This window comes from Gopherus evgoodei, chromosome 24 (genome assembly GCF_007399415.2).
Source record: "Gopherus evgoodei ecotype Sinaloan lineage chromosome 24, rGopEvg1_v1.p, whole genome shotgun sequence".
In the NCBI taxonomy this organism is placed as follows: Eukaryota; Metazoa; Chordata; order Testudines; family Testudinidae; genus Gopherus; species Gopherus evgoodei.
The window spans coordinates 5,946,924-5,967,774 of record NC_044345.1 but is presented as its reverse complement, the minus strand read 5'-3'; the positions used below and the strand labels follow the sequence as shown (position 1 = coordinate 5,967,774).

Genomic DNA, 20,851 nt, shown 5'->3' with positions numbered 1-20,851 from the left:
CGAGCGTTTAAAGTTTTTGCCCCTCTGTCTCATGGGGGCCTGAAAAGTTGAAATCGCAGCTATTCACCCAGGCAAACCCTGACGCCGTTCGCCAACTGAAGTTTTTTTGTCTCACTACTTTCTTGCCATGGCCTTTCCCCTCGGACTGTTTTTCTTTTCTTTTCCAAACCTTGTTTTCGACTGAACGAGCTGAAATGGCCAACGCAAGAGGCACCCCAAACAGGAACGTGTCACTTACAAAGCGTCGAGTGAAGCGTTTCGATGGTGTTTAAATGTTTCCTTCCACCCTGTTCCGAGTCGTGTGATTTGCCGAATCCAGCCCCCCTTTCGGCTTTGACGAATCGGTGGGCAGTGACGAAAAACAATTTGTCACAAACATGCCCGCACAGGGCGCTGCAAAGCCCTGCAGTCTCACATCTTAACGTGCATGACTGTGCCCAGGTACAGGCCAGATTAACGCCGCAGCAGTTGGCCAAGACGTCCTCCCCCGCCCCATGCAGTTACACCATGCTCCCCGCAGCCTGGGAGGCTCTGAATCCTCTGGCCTCCAGGCTGCAGGGAGCATTCCATGAGCACCATCTTCGGAAGTGCCATCACATGGAGGATGCAGCACAAACCCCTTCCAAACCAAGCGCTCTGGGTGATCCTAGATTGCCACGGCCAGAAGGGACCGGTTTGACCTCACCTGACTTCCTGCATAGCACGGGGCAGAGAAACTCCCTTAGTCAGGGATTCTCCAGGCCTGGAGGCTGAGCTGGGTCAGATCTTTGGGCAAGACATCCAGTGCTGATGTACTCTGCCATAACCCTATGTAGATTTTTAAGGTCCATCCTTGTGGCATCTGGGTGCAAGTGAAATGCCCACGGGGAAGATCTGCCTGCACAGAGCGTGCAGGAGGGCGAGGGAGCCTTGTAGGTTTTGCACTGCACCTTGTACAAGAGCATTCGGATGGGGTAGCGTTTTGACACCCAATCTGCCCTGTTGGACAGGCTGCCTTTGCTGCAAAAACTGCTGTGGTTTTACATCTCCAGGGGAAGCCCTGGCGGACAGAAGGCTCAGGAAGTTTGTTTTACCCTGATGTAGCTAATCAAGGTCAGGACTATATTTTCCACCAGGGAGATTTCCCTAGACTAGCTGCCTCATCTCCTCTTGGGCTTTGCATCAAGATGCAAAAAAATGACACCTCTTTTTGGCAGAGAAGAGCGTGTGAGCCAGTGGAATGGGTCCCCACAATGTGCATCAGTGCTGGTTTGAACTCAGCAACTCCCCCCCCGCCCAAAAAAAAATCCAACACCCCAAAATAGAACCTCCCCCATCAGCTTTACACCTTGGGCTCTCGTAATTAATCCCGTGCAGAAAGGATCCTTCACTCATAGCAAGCAGATCCAGAGCTGGTTCCACGCGACCTGCGCCAGCCCTAAGCAATCAAACAGCACAACCCATCCTGTTTTTCTAAGTAACCGTCTCTCTCGATCTTTTGCTCTTTCCATTCTTCGGCGTAGCTGGTCTTTTTAAGAAAACATGCGTAGTACTGTCCGTATGCAAAACTGTGCTGTGGTGTAGTTTTTAGATGTTTGTAAAGAACAAAAATGTACAAAACTCCCTCCTCGCCCCCCCCCCCAATCAATCAAACTAAGAATTCAGCTGTGGTCTTCGGTTTGTCCATTTTGTATAAAACAGAGTATTAGATATGACAATTATTTTAAATGTCATGCTGGGAAAAAAAATCCAATAAAAAAATATAAGGTGCTGTGAATGAAATAAAAAAAGCCGTGTCAGGTTCATTTGGCTGGAAAAAGCAATTGCGCCCCTTGCTGGCTCTGTGACAATTTTTTCCAGCGCCATGAACTAATATTCCACAAAAGTCAATGTAAAAAGAAAAAAAGATTAAAAGATTAAAAAAATAAACAGCTGCCTCGGAGTCTGGTTTTGGCTGGGGGGTGGTTTTGGGGGTGCTGGGAAATAAATGGGTTTGCGCCCCTCTTCGTTTGCACACACTGTGCGTATGGGAGTGGGACAAAGATTATGAAGAAGGTCAGCAGAAAATATAATGCACAATGATTTGCTCAGCCTGTGTTTCCACTCGTGGGACTGAGAGCAGAATCTTCCCTGTTCTTCAGAGCTGCACAATCACAGACAAATCATTTTTATTTCCTAATTGGATTCAGCTACCACCCCAGCCAGGAAAAACATCCTCCAACAGTCCCAAAGGAGAAAGATAACGACAGCTTCCAAACTTCCCAGGCCCTGTAACCCCCGAGAGCCTTCCGGCCACGCAGCTGAGCCAGTCGACGAAGACCGAACATTCCAAATCCCAAACACACAGTCCAGATCTCGCTCATTTCGTCACCACGTGTGCCCGCTTACGCTAAACCCTGCCCTAACAGTTATGGGGAAAATCAAATTGGGCTGCTACAGATCTGTTTTCTGTCTGGATTTTTGCTCCAAATTTAATTTTTACTGGGGAGGGTGTTAAAATAGAATAAAATAAAAGACCCAAGATCAGGATAACTTTGACATCAAACATCCCATGAAGTTTGGGGGTGGGTGGGGTGGGGAAGTGTTCCAGCCCCAACAGTGTTTTGAATGTTTCCCTGTGTTGCTTTTAACCCCAACATCCCAGTCTTGTATTAGCAAAGGAGAAGCAGAGGCCAAATTGCCACCCACCACTTTGGCGGGGGGGGGGGGGGGAGGGAGAGGGGAAGGGGTGATAGACAGATGGACACACTCACAGTCACAAAACTGACCAGTCTATTTTCCATTGCCCCAAGCTGAACACATTGCAAAATACAGCAGAACCCATGAAGAGTTAACACTGTAACGAAGCAGAACTGATGATGATTCTTTCAACCCTTAATTTCTGTTTTCCTCCCTGCAGCAAATGGGGAACAGGCACCGCCGGCTCTATCCCAGGTAGGTATTATTAGCATTATCCATCTGCTGCCTCTTTGGATGCAGCGCTCATAGCTGATAGCAGGAATGATTTTTCTCTCATTGCCCTTACATATATTTTCAGTAGCTCTGCAGAGCCAGCACAAGCCAAAGGGCTTCTATGAGTCTTGCAGGGCCAGCCCAGAGACAGGAGCAGGGGCCAGAGTTTATTCTGGCTCGAACATCCTCACCTGTTCCAATGACAGTCCCCAATTACATCCCCGGTCATCAGGGGCAGGGTCTGCTCTGCAGAATCCTTGTAGCTGGGGACGATGCGCACGGAGTAAAAACCAAGCCAGCTTGTCTCAGTTTCCCATGTGAAATAAAGATTTTGCAGCTGCAAACTCAACCAGAGTCAACCAAATCCAGAGACACGATGTCACTGCTTTCCAGTGTGAACCCATTCTTTGCTCAGCCGAGAGCTTTATTAACAACACAAGGGCTTCCCCTCCCCTCCCTTTAAACGCATAACGCTGAGCTTTTTAAAGCCGTTGGAGAGATTTCGGGCACCCAGTCTCCATTCAAAATCAGGCTTCGCAAATCTCACCCAGTTCTGCAGACACAATTATCGTGAACACGTGTGTTAGTGTCTATCGGGAGCCTACCGGGTGCGCTAGCTGGACCCTCCCGCTACCATGACAGCAGCGGAGCCAGGGATATTTCACACGACCAACCGAAAAACCAATAACCCACGGCCAAGTGCAGGGGGCGGCAAGGGTCTGGGGCTGACCCTGGTGGACTCCCGGCATTGGTGGTGCAACCCCAGCCTGTGAATGTTTCCACTTCCAGCGCTAGGCGGCTTTGCAAGGCTCTGGATGTGGTCACAAAACGAGCGTAAGGGTCACTCCGGGGAGTGAGCTGAGCTAACCCAACTCCCCGCCCCCCAGCGCTGTCCCTCAGGGTTACCCCTGGCTGCCAAGTTTGGTCGCCATGTGCGGGTCGTGTCTGGATCCCCCAAGGCACCCCGGACTCTGGCTCACACTCTGGTTCGCTTCCCACTGCTGGGGGGTCTTGGCTTGGATGGAGAGGGCATGAACGGGCCCGGCCAGTTCAGCCTGGAGGATCTCATTCACCAGCCGGTGGCGCTGGAGCAGGGGCAGGCCGGCGAAGCGCTGGCTGGCGATCACCACCTTGAAGTGGGTCTCGGAGCCCCGGGGCACAGCATGCATGGAGCTCTCGTTGTGCACCTCCAGATGCACCGGCTGCAGGGCTTGCAGGAGCTTGGCACGAATGGACGACTCCACTGGCTTCTCCTCCATGACGGGACTGGCTGTTGAGTACCAAGAGCTGGGGGCTGGCCGAGGGAGGGCTTGGCGAAGGAGGCGGGAGGGGAGCATCAGGAGTGGGGACAGCACCCCAAGGCTACAACACAGAGAGTGGGGAGGGACAAACTGAGACAACATCCCTTGGAACAGCATCCGCTGCCTGCAGATTTGGAGGGTAAGGGGGAGCTGTGCATGGGGTGGGCAGAGCCTGTTATCAGGAGGGGGAACACAGGGGGCATGAAGGGTGAGCATGATGACAGCCTCGGATGGGGGGGGGGTATTTCATGCAGGGCAGGAGGAGAACCTGGGAGGGGAGGCTGCATGCGGGGCGGAGGAGATCCCAGGTTTGCCTAGAGGGAGAGGAGGGAGCCTGGGTTTGCAACTGGGGGGGTGGGGGTACCTGCATGCTGCGGCTACACGTGGGGAGATCCTGGGTGTGTGGGGCTGGGAGAGGGTGCTAATCTGCATACAATGCAGGGAATGATCCTGGGTTTGCGTGGCTGAGGGGGGGGGAAGGATCCTGGGTTTGCGTAGCTGGGGAGGGGAAGATCCTGGGTTTGCGCAGCTGAGGAGGGGAGGGAGATCCTCGGTTTGCGCAGCTGGGGGGATGGATTCTGGGTTTGCGCGGCTAGGGGGGGATCCTGAGCTTGCGCGGCTGGGGGGGGGGGGTTGGATCCTGGGGTTGCGCGGCTGGGGGGGGTTGGATCCTGGGGTTGCGCGGCTGGGCGGGGGGGATCCTGGGGTTGCGCGGCTGGGGGGGGTGTGTGGATCCTGGGTTTGCGCGGCTGGGCGGGGGGGGGATTCTGGGTTTGCGCGGCTGGGGGGGGATCCTGGGTTTACAATGGGGCGGGGCTACCCCAGCTCTCAGGCTTGGCTCGCCCCCAGCGGACCCCGCCGGCCCCTACCTGTGCTGCTCCGCAGGGACCCCGCGCCCGTTCCTGTTCTCACGGCTCCAGCCACCCTCCTGCGGCCACAGCCCCCACGCGCTTCCAGGCAGGGATTTGCATCCTGGGAAATGTAGTTCCCTCCCCTCCAGAACCTGGGTCGGAGAGCGAGAGAGAACTACAGCTCCCAGGAGGCCTTTCACCAGCCCGTCTGGATTTCCCACCCCACCCGTTCCCCAGGTGCACTCTGGGAATTGTAGTTCTGTCCGCAACCTGCTCCGTGCACCCGCTGCTCCATTGACCTCCCGGGGGAAGCATAGCTGGAACAATCCATCCCAGGCTGCCCTGGCTCATCCCCCTGCACCCTGAGTGTCCCTGGGCAAAGGATGGAGCCATGCCTGGTTGCTGACTCCATAAGAATGGCCAGACTGGGTCAGACCAAAGGTCCATCTAACCCAGTATCCTGTGTTACGCCATCCAATGCCAGGTGACCAAGAGGGAACGAACAGAACAGGTGATAATCGAGTGATCCCCCTTGGCATCAGCCTCCCTCAGGGCACCATGTCAGGATGAATTGCACCCTCTGTCTAGAGTTGGGTTAAATTTTTCCTATAAAACTTTTTTGGGGGGAGGGGGCAACAAATACAGATTAGTCAACACCGGAACATTTCATGCATTAATGCCAGTTTTGCCGAATTGTTTATGATGTGGTGAAGCCCTCCAAAAATCCAGAAAAAAAAATCAAAAAATGTAATTTTGGTGTTTTCTAACCAAGTGTTGTGAGGGCTTTGGGTTTTTTTGTGTTTTTTTTTTGTTTTCTTCTTTCTTTAACTTTTTGTCTCGAAATTTCCTTTAATTGTGTTTTTAAAACAATCAGAAACATTGAAACATGCTCAAAATTGAAATTTTTCATTTTGGGTCAAAGGAAACATTTTGTTTGACCCCAAATGATTTTTAAAAAATCTTTCTTAGTCACTGAAAAATTTCAAAAAAATTCAGTTTGGTTTGATTTCTTTCTTTCTTTCTTTCTTTCTTTCTTTCTTTCCCATGATTTTTCAGAAATTGCCAACGACCTGAAAAAGGCGTGATGCGCCCAGCTCTCCCTCTGATGCTGAGGGCCTAATGCTGCCATTCTGATCTGGTAGCAGACTACATGCACTTTGCATGGGCATAAAAAATATCCATGAGGGGTGATAGTCAAAGAGGTTTTTTTGTTTTTGTAATTCTGGAAATATCCTATCTCTTAGAACTGGAAGGGACCTTGAAAGATCATTGAATCCAGCCTGCTGTCCTCACTAGCAGGACCAAGTACTGATTTTTGCCCCAGATGGCCCCCTCAAGGATTGAACTCACAATCCTGGGTTTAGCAGGCCAATGCTCAGACCACTGAGTTCCTAAGAGGTGCCCTTGTCCTGCTGTCCTGCCGGAGCTGTAGTCTAACATCTCCCCACTGGGAGGAGCCATAGCCCACGTGTTTAATTCAAGTCACAACTCACCCAAGCTTTTGAGATGCTCTCCAGGGCACGGGCCCACCTAAGGGTGATGGTGGGTTTAGCTAAATGGATCAGAACCAGGCGACACGTTGCTGCTTTGCAACCCTGCTCCTGGGATAAACCGGGTGATGCATCTGTCTGAAATTAAAAGCTATTTTAGTTTTTGCTGCTAAAGGTTCTGCCGGGTTTCTGCAAAGTTCAGACTAGCTCCACTGAAGGCATCAGAGCCAGTGATTCCCATTTGCCATCCAGTCCAGACCCTCAAAGGTGTTTAGGTGCCTAGCTCCCATTGAAATCAATGGGCCTCTGGCCTCTTTAAACCTCTCGGAGAACGCAAAGAGAAACAGCCGATGTGTAACTGAAGATGACGCTGTGCCTGGCAAGCTGAGGATCTAGCCCAGGCAATCTAGATCCGGCAACGCACAAAGTCCAGGGAACTTCCAGTTCGGCTCCCAGTTCTGCAGCCCGAGCTCGGGAAGAGGGTGAACCAAACAGCTCAGTTTCCCTGAAATCTGGATCTGAGCTCTGCATGGCAGGCCCATTTCGGGGCAAGGCAAGTGAATCCGAGCTGCACTGAACCGTCGGCGCCGGGTGCGTGGGGGCCAGACTCGGGGAGGGTGCTCGTTTGCGATGAGCATCCCCCTGCCCCATGCAGAGTTCCCTGCGCACGCTGACTCTCTTCACTTGTCTACAAACTCCCAACCACCACCAACCCTTGACACTCACAGGCCGGGTGGCATCTGCCTCCTGGATCGGGCCCTCCCGATGCTTCTTGGCCAGGCCCCTTTGGACTCAGTCCTGGGCGGAACTGATTAATGGGAAGCAAAGACCAGGAATGCAACACCCCCCATCCCCCACCTCTCAGCCAAAGACTCTAATCACTTTTAATTACAAGCTAGCTCAGGTCCAGGGCAGCTGGCATCCTCTGGCATATCTCACAGGGCCTTGTGGGCAGGTCAGTCCCCTGACCCAGGAGCAGGAGGGGAAAGTAACATGGTGTGTGCCAGAGGGGCAAGGACCAGTCCCGTCGGAGCTCCCTCTCCCTTCCCTTGTTCTTCATTACTTGTGATGAATTCATCAGCTCACCCTCTGCCCTCCACAGGTGAGTGCATGTTACAGGTCCCCCTCCGGGCCTAACCTGCCGCCGAGGTGAGCCTGTTACCACCCCTCTTTGGCCGTTTGTGCTTTTAGCTTTGGCAATCCCCAGTTCAGTCCCTGCTGTGCCACTGCAGAGACAAGGCAAGGTGTGGACCAGTAGCGAACGGGAGAGCAGCGCCTGTTGCTGGCTTGCAGGCAGCCTTGCGATGACTGGTCTCTTTCACCGCCTGCTGCTCCCTGCCATTCCCCGATTTCACACCCCCTACACACACGTGGCTGGGCCATGTGGAAATCAGCTGTGTACTGGCTACAACTGTGGTCCAGGAATAAAAGGGCCTTGTCAGGCAAGGAAGAAATCGGTGGCTGTCACTGGGCTACGGTGCACTGAAAGACTAGTGGAAAATCAGGTGTGCTCCTGGAATCGTCTGAGTTAGGGTTGGATGTTCCATGTGATCCAATCTAGCTCATCCCTGTCAGGTACCAGCCCAGGAGCCTTCCCGATACTCTATTCCACTAATGCATTTTTCAGTCTGATTTTAATTCCTTCCCACTCTCTGGCCCCCTCTGTGGGTCCCATTCCTGGTGGGGCAGTGAAGTAATAGCACCTATCTCTATAATAGTGCTTTTCAACTGGAGATCTCACAGGGCTTTTCCAAGGAGGGCCATGTCGTTATCCCTGTTTTACAAATAGGGAAACTGAGGCATAGGGCGGTGACATGACTTGCCCAAGGTTGCCCAGCAGGTCAGTGTCAAAGCCAGGAAAAGCCCGCAGGTCTCCTGGATTGAAGACCAGTGCGCTATCCCCTAGGCAGGTCTGAGCAGGTGGCAGGGTGGATTCGTCAGTCCTTCCCGCACAGAGTGAACTCTGGTGGGCGTCAGGAGCAGCCTCGTTCAGCGAGGTGTTAATGATCCCCAGGAGGGCTGACCAATGGATTTGGGTGGGGGGGGAGGAATAGGCTGATCAGCAGGTTTTGGCCTCCCCAATCCTGCAGGAGGGTCCAGGGCACATTCACGGCTCTCCTCGGAAGCCCCTGAGTGAAGGAATGTGTCCACCTGACCGCCAGACCTCAGCCTCGCAGTCACTGGATGACGGGCATTTTCTGGTCAAGGGAGTCAAGACAAGAAAGTGACAGAAGACGAGAAATGGAAGAGGGAAGAGAGATGTATGTGTGTGTCTCTTGGCGGGTCCTGGCACAAAGGGGTGTGTGTGCACATTTGCACACACGTGTGTGCCCACCTCTGCCCTCTGTCCTGGATGAGTGTGTGCACAAGTATACATAGGCGTGTGCGAGTGTACCTGGGTGTGCACACAGCACGGCCATCCTCGAGCATGCCTGCGTGCGATTGTGCCCTTTGCACATGTCTGTGCACTGAGCAGGCTGATGAGCGTGCATGCATTGTCCCTCTGCCTGCAGGGGTGTGGTTTTATGGCTGTGCAGGTTACAGCACTAGTGTTTACGTAGGTATATGCACGAGGATGCATGGGAGGGGTAGGGGGATGCACCAAGTGTGTAAGTCAGGCACCAGTTCCCCCTCTGGCCTGTTGCCTTTGCGGCAGGCTGACCAGCTCGGCGATGGGGGCAGGGAGCAGGACCTTCGAAAGCCCCTCGACCTCTGCTAGGAGCGGGACCTTTTCATCCAGGCCCTTAAATGGCAAGACCTTTTCCACACTTGCATTGTAGCCTCCCAGCCTCCCTACTGCACCTGCCATTCAATGCCCCAGAGGGGTCCAGGCAGCCTCAAACAGGCCCATTCTTCCCCCGGATTAAGGGCCAGTATTAGCAGGCAGTGGCGTGTGAGCCCATCCCGCCCCGCTCTTGTTTGGGCTGCGTGGCCACCGGCTGGGAGCACAAAGCCCCAGCAGGGCAGGGGCTGGGTCTTTTACTAAGTGACTTGGGATTAAGGGGTGAGTTAAAAGGCCCTTTAGGGAGAAAGCTGCCCAGGCCGCCCTGTGGGCAAACAAAGGGTCCTGGGGAGTGTCTGGCGGGGCAGGTGGCTCCCCGCCCTGGATCAGGCATGGACCGGGCCAGTCAGCTCTCCTTTCTCCCTTCTGTGACGGATGGAACCGCTGGGCCTCACCTCCCCCTGCCCTCCACCCTACGCGCCATATTGGACACCTGAGCCCTCCCCAACCTGTTGCATCAGATGGGACCAGCCACCGCCCCTCCCGCCCCCATGCAGCCAACCCCCTGCACTGGATTGAACCAATGCACCCCCCCAATCTATTGCACTGGATCAGACCAATGAGCACGCCCCTCTCCCCTGCACTGGATTTGACCAACAAGCCCGTGCAACCCACTGCACTAGATCAGACCAATGAGCCCCAGCGCACTGCACTGGATTGGACCAGTGAGCCCCCTTCCCCAATCCACTGCACTGGATCAGACCAATGAGCCCCAGCGCACTGCACTGGATTGGACCAGTGAGCCCCCTTCCCCAATCCACTGCACTGGATCAGACCAATGAACCCCAGCGCACTGCACTGGATTGGAGCAGTGAGCCCCCTTCCCCAATCCACTGCATTGGATCATAGCAATGAGTCATCCTCCCCTGCCAACCCACTGTATTGGAGTGGACCAATGAATGGGCCTCAACCCACTGTACATGATCCAACCAATGAACTCTCCCCTCCCCGCCCCTGCAACTCACTGCACTGCACATACCTTGGATCAGCATCCCCGTTCTCGGGTGCGTCTCTGCAGGGTACCCTGGAACTGTGCCACGTTCATTCCTCCTCAGTTTTCTCCTCTCTCGAGCCTCTGTTTTCCTCCCGATTGAACTTCTTGCCCAAGGAAGGAGGAGAGATGCCAAGACCTGAGCTGTCTCTTGGTTTTGTGTTTGTCCAGCCTCTAGCACCATGGGGTCCTGGCTCACGTCCCTCGCTGGAGGGAGAGGGCTGTGTCCCCTTACTCCTCAGAAACACTGGGGCTGATGCTCATTCACACCAGGGCCCCTTCGCACCGCTTTGGCCTTGACCCTGCCTTAAAGCGCGTGTCACAGGCGTGCAACCACTGGGTGCTGCGGTGGTAGGGTGACCAGATGTCCCAATTTTATAGGGACAGTCCCAATTTGGGGGTCTTTTTCTTATATAGGGTCCTATTACCCCCCACCCCAGTCCCGATTTTTCACATTTGCTGTCTGGTCACCATATGTGGTGGGGGCAGGCATGTACGTGGGACACGGGGGATCTGGGGCCAATTCCTGGCCGTGCTCCAGACGCCCTCTGTGGCTTTGGCTAAGTTTCGTGGCCTCTCTGTGGCTCACCTCCCTGCCCTCTAAAAGGGATTCACGGCGCTTACGGCCACGAGATCATGTGTTCTGACCTCCAGCATCCCCACACTAAACCCAGCCGCCAAAACCAGACCCCAGCCCGCAGGAGATGAGCCCGCTCTGTGCCACGGGCAGAGAAGAGGAGGGACCGAGGTGCACCAGGGCCTGAGGCCCCCACAGTGGCTGGGAAATGATTATGTGAGATACACCCAGATAAACTTGCACCCTACTCTGTAAAGGAGGCATCCCCCCGCCCCAAGGTCCCTGCCACTCTGACCTGGGGGAAATTCCTTCCTGATCCCAGCTATGGTGATCAGTGAGACCCTGAGCATCACACATGCCAAAAACGCAGCAGTTGGGCTTGTGAGTTGCTTGTTGGCTAGTTTTTGGCTTGGGGAGGGACAGCTGAGTGGCTTAAGCATTAGCCTGTTAAATCCAGAGTTGTGAGCTCAATCCCTGAGAGGGGCACTTAGGGATCTGGGGCAAAAATCAGTACTTGGTCCTGCTAGTGAAGGCAGGGGGCTGGACTCAATGACCTTTCAAGGTCCCTTCCAATTCTAGGAGATGGGTATATCTCCAATGATTATTTGTAGCTTCTTACTTCTTCTTTTTTTTTTTTTTTTTTGATCAGCTCCCAGCATGCAGGGGCACGGGGAGGGGTGAGAGTCTGGGGTGCACAGCGGGCCCACCACAGTCCCCCACGCTGGGGGGGATCTGGTAACACAGAGCCTCGTGGTTCTTAGGGATTGGCTTGTTTTGGCCTTGCTTTGAAACGGGATTAGCTGGATTTTTGGCTTATTGTGAAAGTCGGGGGGCTTCTTTACCATGTGAAAATTGGCAACTGGGCTGGGCACGTGAGCAAGAGCAGTCAGCCAAGCCCCAGAGAGAGAGAGAGAGGAACTGCACAGTCTCCCCTCAGGGCCCTGTCCAATCTCCCACACCCCAGCCATGGCCATCCTGGAGGTGTCGGGGGAAGGAGAGGGGTTGGAGGAGGTAGACGCCTGCCTTAATGCCCCCTTCCCCCCCTGCCAGAGCGGGGCGCTGCTATAAATGAGAATCCGGCCCGGAAAATGTCCCATTAGCTCGTCTGTGCCGTAAACACATCACTGCCCTGAGCATGTTATTAACACGGGGGCCCTCCCAAGACCCTAGTTGGGGCTGTAACTGACTCGGCTCATGTGTGCGCTGGGACCTGTCACGCGCAGTCACCCATGGGGTACGACGGCTAAAAGCATCTCGGCTGGGCAAGGGGATGCCGAGGTACAGCCATGACCGTGACGGCAATAACTGTACACTGACTGATGGGAAGAAACTCATCTAATTTCCTTCCCGGAGCAGTAAATCTGTCTCCATGGGCAGCCGGAAACCTTTGTCGAGGGGGAAAGCGGCTTGGGAGTTGGGTGTCTGCGTTCGCCGATGCGTGTCCTGAAACAGGATCCATCGCGGGAAACAGGGAAGCAGCAAATATTTCTCTCCTCCTCTGCTGGCCTGTCGCTCCCCCTTTCTGCTTGTATTGTGGCCTAGCACAGCTGACTTGTATCCCGGGGGGAGATTTGACAGTCGTGCCTTCAAAGAGCCCTAAATGAAATCTAAACAAAGGCACCCAGAGTATAGGAAGCTACTTTACCGTGGTGGGATATGTGGGGTGTCAGCAGTGTACATGTGCTGGGCGGGGAGTTTCTGTATATGAGCATATGCTCCTGTGTAGCTGTATATGCATGTATGAGCATGTGCATATATTTGTGCAGTGCATGTGTGTGGGCATACATGTCTGTTTGCACATATGTGCCGGTATTGAGATGCATGTGCACACAGGTAAATGTGCGTGCACAGATGTGCAGTGATCAATGAACGTATGTTTGCATAAATGTATCTACGTACATGTGTGCTGGCTGCTTTGAGTTGAAAGCTACTCAGATAGTTTAGTTCCCCTCCATGCTAGTTCCAGCCATGACACCTTTAACCATTAAGGGCTGGATTTTCACAAGCACTCAGCACACGGCCCGGTGAAAATTCAGGACATGTTGCCCGTCAGTGTCTGAGCCCATTGGAAAAATCTTTATTTAGGAATTTAAAGAGTGCTGGAGCTTTCTGAGAATGCAGCCCCTGAGTGTGGGCATTGAGCCCGTCTGAAAATCCGGCCCCAGCTCCTCATTTTCTGATTAAATCTCCTTTGGATCTCTCTCGCTCTGTGATGGTCCCTATCCCCACCCCGTCTCTTCCCCACATCCACCCAGGGCAGGCTTTGTGCGTATGTGGAAGATGGGCTTCCGCTGACCCCGTGGCCTGACCTCACAGACCCCCAGCTCTGGAAAGCGCATTAACTTGTCACGGGTTGTAGCGTCAGGTGTTTGCAGGGCAGGGGGGCAGTGACGGGGTCTGTTCCTTGCGAGATCCAGCGTTCGTTACGTTGGCAAGTGGCATTGCCTGGGACCATCACCCTTGTATAGCAGCAGCTGCTGCTTCTCCCAGTGGCTTGGGATGGAATGAAATACTGGGGCTTTAACCTGTAATGACCTATGCATTTCTCCTGGGGGTGGGGCAGGTGGGAGAAAGCGGGCAAGCAATTATTGCAGAATTCCCTGATCCATTAATTGTTCACAAGTCCCAGCCTACACCCTTCATAGCCACGATGCAAGGCCAATGCTGAGCTAAGCCCATTTCCTTCTGGCACATCTTCCATCTGCCCCTCCCCACCCTGCTGCCTCAATTCTTCAAGGGCCAGAGATCCCAGCCTGGTTTTTAGGAACCATCTGACCACTCGCTGACCCCTTCTTTTGAAACCCCTCCCGCCAGTGGAGGAGAGAAGGGCTAGAGGTCAAAGAGTTCGAGCTGCTGCTAAAACCGTCCTCCGAAAGCATTTCGCCTGCTAGAAAATATCAAAGCGACAGGGACGGGACGACCCCGGGAGTGTGGCGGGGGGGCGCGGGGCTGCTGAATGGTGGCAGTGTTTGCTTTCCTGAGGTGGGGGGCGGGTTGCACGGGGTTAATATAGTCTTGCCATATGGGCTACAAATGTTCATTAAGTACTTAAACAACTGGAGGAGAGGCAGGTTTCTTTCTCAAGCAGGGATCATGTCTGGCACTTAGTCACTGCCTCAAATTAGCTGGCTGAGCCGTCAGTGAATAGGGCCTCAGGAGGGAGGCGAAGTGTGAGGGTTACAAGAACCCCCACGCCCCTTTCGCATCCCCCTCAAACAGCCACTGCGGGCCTGTGACGCGCTCTGGCCCTGAATCCTCTCCCTGTCCCACCCCCCGAACCCAAAGCCAGCAATGGGCAGATTATCTTCCAGTGCCCCCATCAGTGGTGCTTGGGGGAGGGGGTTACTAAGAGCAGTTAGTGGCCACCCTGAACCACGTCACTGCATCCAGAGCTTGGTGGGGGTGTGGGGGTTGGCACCAGGTTTTTGGTGCAGGCCCAATTGATCCTTCAAGGCTAAACTTTTCCAAAGAGGCTTCTGATGTTTAGAGGATGTCTCCATTTTTTTTGCAGGGCGGGGAAGCCAACTTGAGACACCCAGGGCTGGCTTGGCAGAGCGGCCAGCCACTCCTGGGTCCCATTGACTCGGGGGGTGCTGCTATGAAACCAGTCGAGGGATCTTTTGCGACCTCACAGCTTGTTGGGACTTTGGTTTGGGGGGCGAGAGGTGACTCAGAGGAGAGAGTGCCCCCTACTGGGCCACCCGCCACGCTCCCTGCAATGCAGCGCCCCGTTGTGCTGCACTGGGGCAGCGGGGGCAGCACTGACTCCAAGGGGAGAGTGCCCCCTGCTGACTCACCTGTACTGCGTTCATTAATTGTTTATCAATTCTTCTTATTATATTAATTACCATAGCATTAGGAGCCTTATCACAGACGGTACCTCATGGTGCTAGGTGACAGACAGTGGAGGCAGAGACAGATCATGCTGATGGGCAGTAGCCACACACACCAGCTGCCTATCCCGTGTCGATGTATTTGCCGGCATTGTGGCAAAGGAGAGGCTGCTGGTTTACGGGGAGCGCCTCCCACGTGTGAGGGGCAGCGCAGGAGAAGGCGCAGAGGGGCTTTCTTTGGAAATGTAACAAGCGGGGGACGGAGGCTGGTGTCGCCGGCTCCATAGTGAATGAGAGGTAGGAGGATGAGAGGTAGCTGGGAGGATGCGCCAAGGGGGGGCCATGAAAGTGGAGACAAGAATAATCCCTAGCTCTTATCTACTGCTGTTCATCAGCAGATCTCCAAGCACTTTACCCAGAAGGGCACTATCATTATCCCCATTGTACAGATGGGAAACTGAGGCCCAGGGCGGGGAAGTGACTTGCATGAGGTCGCCCAGCAGGCCAGCGGCAAAGCGAGGACTAAAACCCGATCCCCTGCAGCGCCTACTCGCTGATGTGCTAGAGAAGGGCAGGTCCCTGCGGCTCTCCCCTCCCACCACAGCCCCGTCCTGGTTAGAGTCTGCAGTTTTGAGCCTCATGAGGGCTTGGGGGTGGGAGGGTTAGGCTTCCTGTCAGTGCACATGCCAGCAGCAATTACCAGGGCCAGGGGACGATCGGCCAGGTGGCTGTGGACAAAGTAATCCCTGCTCCGGGTGGAGAGGATCAAGCAAACACGTCCCAACATCTCACGCCTTGCAATGCACCTACAGGCTATTAGCCAGGAATCCGCCCGCCAGCCGGCCCCTGATGCTTGACCTGCTTGACTGGATTTTTGTAGTACTGCCTGACCAGGATGATTGATAAATGAGGCTGTGAGCCTTTCACGGAGGTCACGGATTCCACGACTTTCTGGGACCTCCGTGACTTCTGCAGCGGCTGGTGCAGCTGACCCCAGGGCCACCCGCGCAGCCACTGCTCAGGTGGCTCCAGGCAGCTGGTCCCAGGTGTTACCCCGGAGCAGCGGTCCGGGAGCAGCAGCAGTGCCTGAAGCTGTGCCCCCTGCCCCGACCCCAGCAGCGGCAGGGCCCCGGGCAGTCCCCCGCCCCCAGGCATGGCAGGGCCAGGAGTGCCCTCCCCCAGGATCAGCACTGTTCCCAGAAGTGCCCCCTGCCCAGCACCTAAGATTTACTTAAGGATATTTTTAGTAAAAGTCATGGATAGGTCACCAGCCTGTGATGCCGGGATTGCAAGGGAGACCAACGGGAGATCATGTGTGCACATGTATACACATATGTGAGGACATGCACAAACATGTATTCATAGGCATACACACTTTGCACACACACACATATGCACACACTCATAACATTGCACACACACACTCATATACACATACATATACACTCATATGCATGCATACGTACACACAACACACTTGTGTTCACACACACATACATGCAGGTGTGTACACCCACATGCTCCTCTGCACACACATACATGTACATAGGCTCACACACATACACATGCAAACATGCACACATATGCACATGTGTACACACATACATGTGAACACACATGCACATACACACATGGATGTAAACACACACATATACAAGTATATAGGTGCATATGCACACACACACTCTTGTATGTACACACACATACCCAACCACATGCACCTACACACATGCACACAGGTATGTACATACACATAGCTGTATGCACACACATACCCCCTATGTGTGCACACACATATACACACACACCTTGTCTACACACACAGTCATTTGCGTATACTCACATGCCCTTTGCAACAGGCTGTCCCCTGGTTACCTCTCTGCCCAGACCAGGTGCTCAAACTTTCCCTACTAAAAATCATAAAAATCCCGGTCCTGGTTCTCAGTCACACTTGGGCCCTGCCAGGCTATTCTGGCAGCACCACAATGCCTTAAAGTGGTCAGAAACAACTTCCCCACACAGATTCCTTCCTAGCTGGAGCAGAGCCAGCATCAGGGCCTTGATCCCAGGATCAGGGGCACTGGGTGGGCCAGAATATGCTGCGCACTGTGGCTGCTCTTTGCTTCTAGGGGACCATGGGCCCTGAGGGTAAAATAGAGCAGCCCTGAGGTGGAGAGAGAGAGAGAGAGAGAGAGGGGAGAGATGAGGTATATGAGGATAGATAGATAGATAGATAGATAGATAGATAGATAGATAGATAGAAAGGAAGGAAGGAAGGAAGGATATTTTGTTATCCATAAGTATTTCTAATTGGGTTGAACCAATCTTTCTCAGCCTATGAGATGCTCCCAAAGCATTCCTCTGACTAGTTATTATTTGCTCATTCCTGATGTGCAACTGGTCACCAAAATCACATGGTGCTGTTTCTTCTCCCTCATTAAACAGCTGAACCTTTTAAAATTGGGAAATAATGAGCAGCAAATGACACTTTCTGCACTAGAAGCCATCAAGGCGGCTAATATTCATGAACGCTTCGGGAGCCCTCGACATTCTCACAGATGCCTGGCAGCTGCCTGAATATGACCCTGAGACTCACGGCAAAACGGACTCCGCGCCTTGATCTGCCAACCCCACGTGTTCCAAAATCATCAATACAGTGGACTCCAAAGGTAATGAACTTAATTCAACAAGATTTAATTTAATTCAGTAAGGTTCATCCAGGATATTGCAGGATATTTTTAAAACTGTCACAAGCTGCCCCAAAACTCATTAAAATTGAGCAAATATAGGGTCCTGTATATTTGTCTTCAGCTCCTAGAGGTTTTATGGGTCATGTTTTGTAACGTCTCTACAGCCACAGGGGCTAGAAATATACAAGAAAGAAAGAAAGAAAGAAAGAAAGAAAGAAAGAAAGAAAGAAAGCTGAAATTCTCACATAATAGCAGGACTTCAGCTGTTGGGAGCCTTCAAAATCTCAACACCTGTGATAATATCATGACAGAAGGCAACACTACTGTACAGTTCACCCCATACACAAAGAGAAGTTGGATAAAAATATAGATTCTGTTGCTGGAATGAATAACACAATATTATTTCTTGGAATTCAGAATGATAATACACAAGAACCCAAAAACAGAGAGAGAGAAAACAGGCTGCTCCCTAACACAGCGCGACTCATCTCACCCCATCTTGATTTAAGGCTGGCTCTTTCCAAACTGACTCTGGTCTCACACTTTGCTAGAGAGGCCCCTAGCCTGCAAACCAAGCAGCAAAGCCTCCCAATATTAAAGCAATAGCTTGCAATGCCCATGTAGTCCTCAATCCACCACAACCGCAAACCCAGTCTGAAATCGATCATCCCTTTTACGCTGCTGTCATTTATTTCACTCCTCCTGGCAATGTTGCCTCTTTCTGCTGTCTCTTTCCTTGCCCTCCAAATTATACAGCTTCTCCGTTGCTCTGTACTTGTGCCTCATGTTACACCCAATCCCTAGTGATGTAAATAACTACCCCACTGGGGCTGAGAGCAGAATCCGAATTTACACCTGTAGGGGCGGCCGAGAGCAGAAACTTGTTGTCCCTCTGCTTTTTTTAAATACTATTCTGGAGAGCATTTGCAGTATCTTGAAAGCTGTTCTCACTTTCATCAGCTCCTGTATCCCACTAATTTAAGGCTCTGCTCCTTATCTCTCGTGGTTCCTATTTTTGGGGGAGCACAAATTCTGTATGTAGCGAGACTCAGCCTTGGCTGGGGAAAGGTGTCCTGCTAGCACCATGCAGAGCCACAGCAATCCTTCATTACTTATTTCTATTCCTGTCATTCTGAGAGGCCACAGCTGAGAGCAAGGCCCCCATCGCGCTCGGAGCTGCACACGCTCATCGTCAGAGACAGTCCCTTGCGATCTAACGCCTGACTTTTCAAAGAGCCTTCAGCAACCAGCTCCTGGGGTTTCCTTCGAACAGCACCAGCCTAATACAGACAAGGATTGCATTGTGCCTTTTGCCCTTTATGCAAGCAAAGCAATACAAAGAAACCCACGCGCTGGGTCGCAAATAGCTGTGCTTACGGAACACCGCGCGAACAGAGTGGGCCTTAACTACATGCGTACTGCTGCTCTGGCTGATTTCTCTGGCCTCTTCTCCAAGGCTAGAACTCAGCAAGCGCCACTAGATGGCTCACAAACTGTGTGAAGAGGGGCCAGCCTGAGCCGCACACTACAGTTTGGGAGAAGAAACATATGCACAGGGAAGAGGAGAAGCAACTTGCATGGGTGACACAGCACAGACGGGACTGGAACCCAAATGTCCCGATTCTTACTTGAGTGCACTACCCACTAGGCAACACTGCCTTTCAATTTAGCTTTATATATATATACAGACGTTCTAGCCATCAGGCTCTGGCAGCCTGGCACTGCATCGGTAGGTCTGCTTATGGGTCTGGACACTGATGCTGCAGGGATATGCCGCTGTGTGGGAGGCAGAGCGGGTATTTCTCCTTCTCTGGTATCTTCAGGTGTCGCTGAGCTCAGAGGAAAAAAAACTACAAAACCTCAGCTAAGGGGGGAGGTGAACAGGCTGTGGGGGCTCTGCCGCCCTGGGGCAGCTGGAATGCAGGGCTGTGGAATGCACAGAAGGCATGACCGAGCATGTCATGCAAAGGGCACGGGGGTTGCGACCTTTGCTGGGGAGAGGGGGAGGGAAGGGAGGCGAATGGGGAAGACAAGGGAGCCCCTTGTTTCATTTCTGACAACAAGGAGGGTTATTCTGCGGGAGGACGGGATCATGTGCTGGGCAAGGGGGAAGGTGGCTGAGCCACAAGGAACCCCGGCACGCGCAGCTACCAGGAGGAATCGCCCACGAGTTCAGGGCAGCAAGTGGGACATGGGGAGGCAGGAGGGCCGGGAAGGAAGACCCGGGCCCCAGGGATTGTGGGACAGCATTGGAGGACTCTCCAAACGTGAGCTTTAGCTGCGTCCTCACTGCAAAGTGAGCAGGTTGGGCTCGTACCTGTACCCCTGGACGAGCCAGTCAGTCAGCCCCTGTGCAGACGGGGTGCAGGCATATTTCAGAGTGCTTTGTGTGAGGATGGTAGGACATGTGTCAGAGCCCATATCCACACACATGACAGAGTTGACAAATCTTAGGTTGCAGCATAGGCCTGTACTTGGGTCCGGGTCCGTACCCGCATCCACACTGCTGTATTTAGTGCACTAGCGCATGTCTGCCTAGTCGGGCTGGGAAGCACTCCCCAGCTGCAGTGTGGACATCCCCTTAGAAGCAAAGCAGCTGCAGGGTGAGAAATCAGATCCAAACGCAGAAGCAGGGAGTTGGAGTGACTCGAACCCAGGACACATGCAGGGAGTTGGAGTGATTCGAACCGGTGGAGTGGTCGCTAGCTTGGAGGCAGATCAACCATAGGGAGCTCCCATCCCCCGTGGAACGGCGTCTAGTCTGGAGCACAGATAAGAGGGGGCCCCAGGGACTCCAATGGAGTGACGCTGATTTACGCCAGATGGGGTCAGGGCTCATTGAGTTAAAAGGGAAATAACTGCATCACAGAGGACTGAGCCCTGGCTAGTCAGTTTCCCTACAGTCCAGTCCCCAGGGATCTGGTTTAAAAGTCCCACCCCTACCTGTATGCAGGTCCACCAGCAAGATTTGCCCAATATTCAGGGTCTATTCTCCTGTTGTTCATTCAACCCTTAACCCTTTGTTATCCCCTTGGGGGTAATGGGCTGCAGCCAGGCACTTTTCCCTTGTCCCCTCAGCTCAGAAATCTAAGTGACGGGGCTGGGGTGGGGTCAGGAGGAGGCTCTGGGAATTTTCCCAAGCTCTGCCAATGACCAAACCACCTGTTGCTGAATAACTCAACCCTGATGTCCAGTCGCTCAGCATGGTTCCAGCTTCACCTGTTCTGGGGTTGGGGGGCCACAGGGGTCTAGAGACCACTCAGTGGTTTCCAATAGCACAGAGGGGCAGTGAGGTTAGATGGACAATTTGAGCAGACGATGGTCCACTCCCTTTCCAGCGTATCTGAGAAACTGCCCGGCTGGTCAGACATTTTTTTCAATGGCAAACGCAGTTTTTGTTGAAAC

At 53.2% G+C, this 20,851-nt stretch overlaps 1 protein-coding gene across 1 annotated transcript; it reads right to left on the bottom strand.

The window, feature by feature from the left end:
• Positions 1-2,728: 2,728 nt before the first annotated feature.
• BOLA1 (bolA family member 1) lies at positions 2,729-5,209 on the bottom strand. Its single transcript, XM_030542274.1, has 2 exons — positions 5,102-5,209; positions 2,729-4,293 (listed from the first exon to the last, which is right to left on the bottom strand). The coding sequence occupies exon 2, from the start codon at positions 4,266-4,268 to the stop codon at positions 3,834-3,836; it is 435 nt and encodes a 144-aa protein (XP_030398134.1). The 5' UTR covers positions 4,269-4,293; positions 5,102-5,209; the 3' UTR covers positions 2,729-3,833.
• Between the last annotated feature and the right edge of the window lie 15,642 nt (positions 5,210-20,851).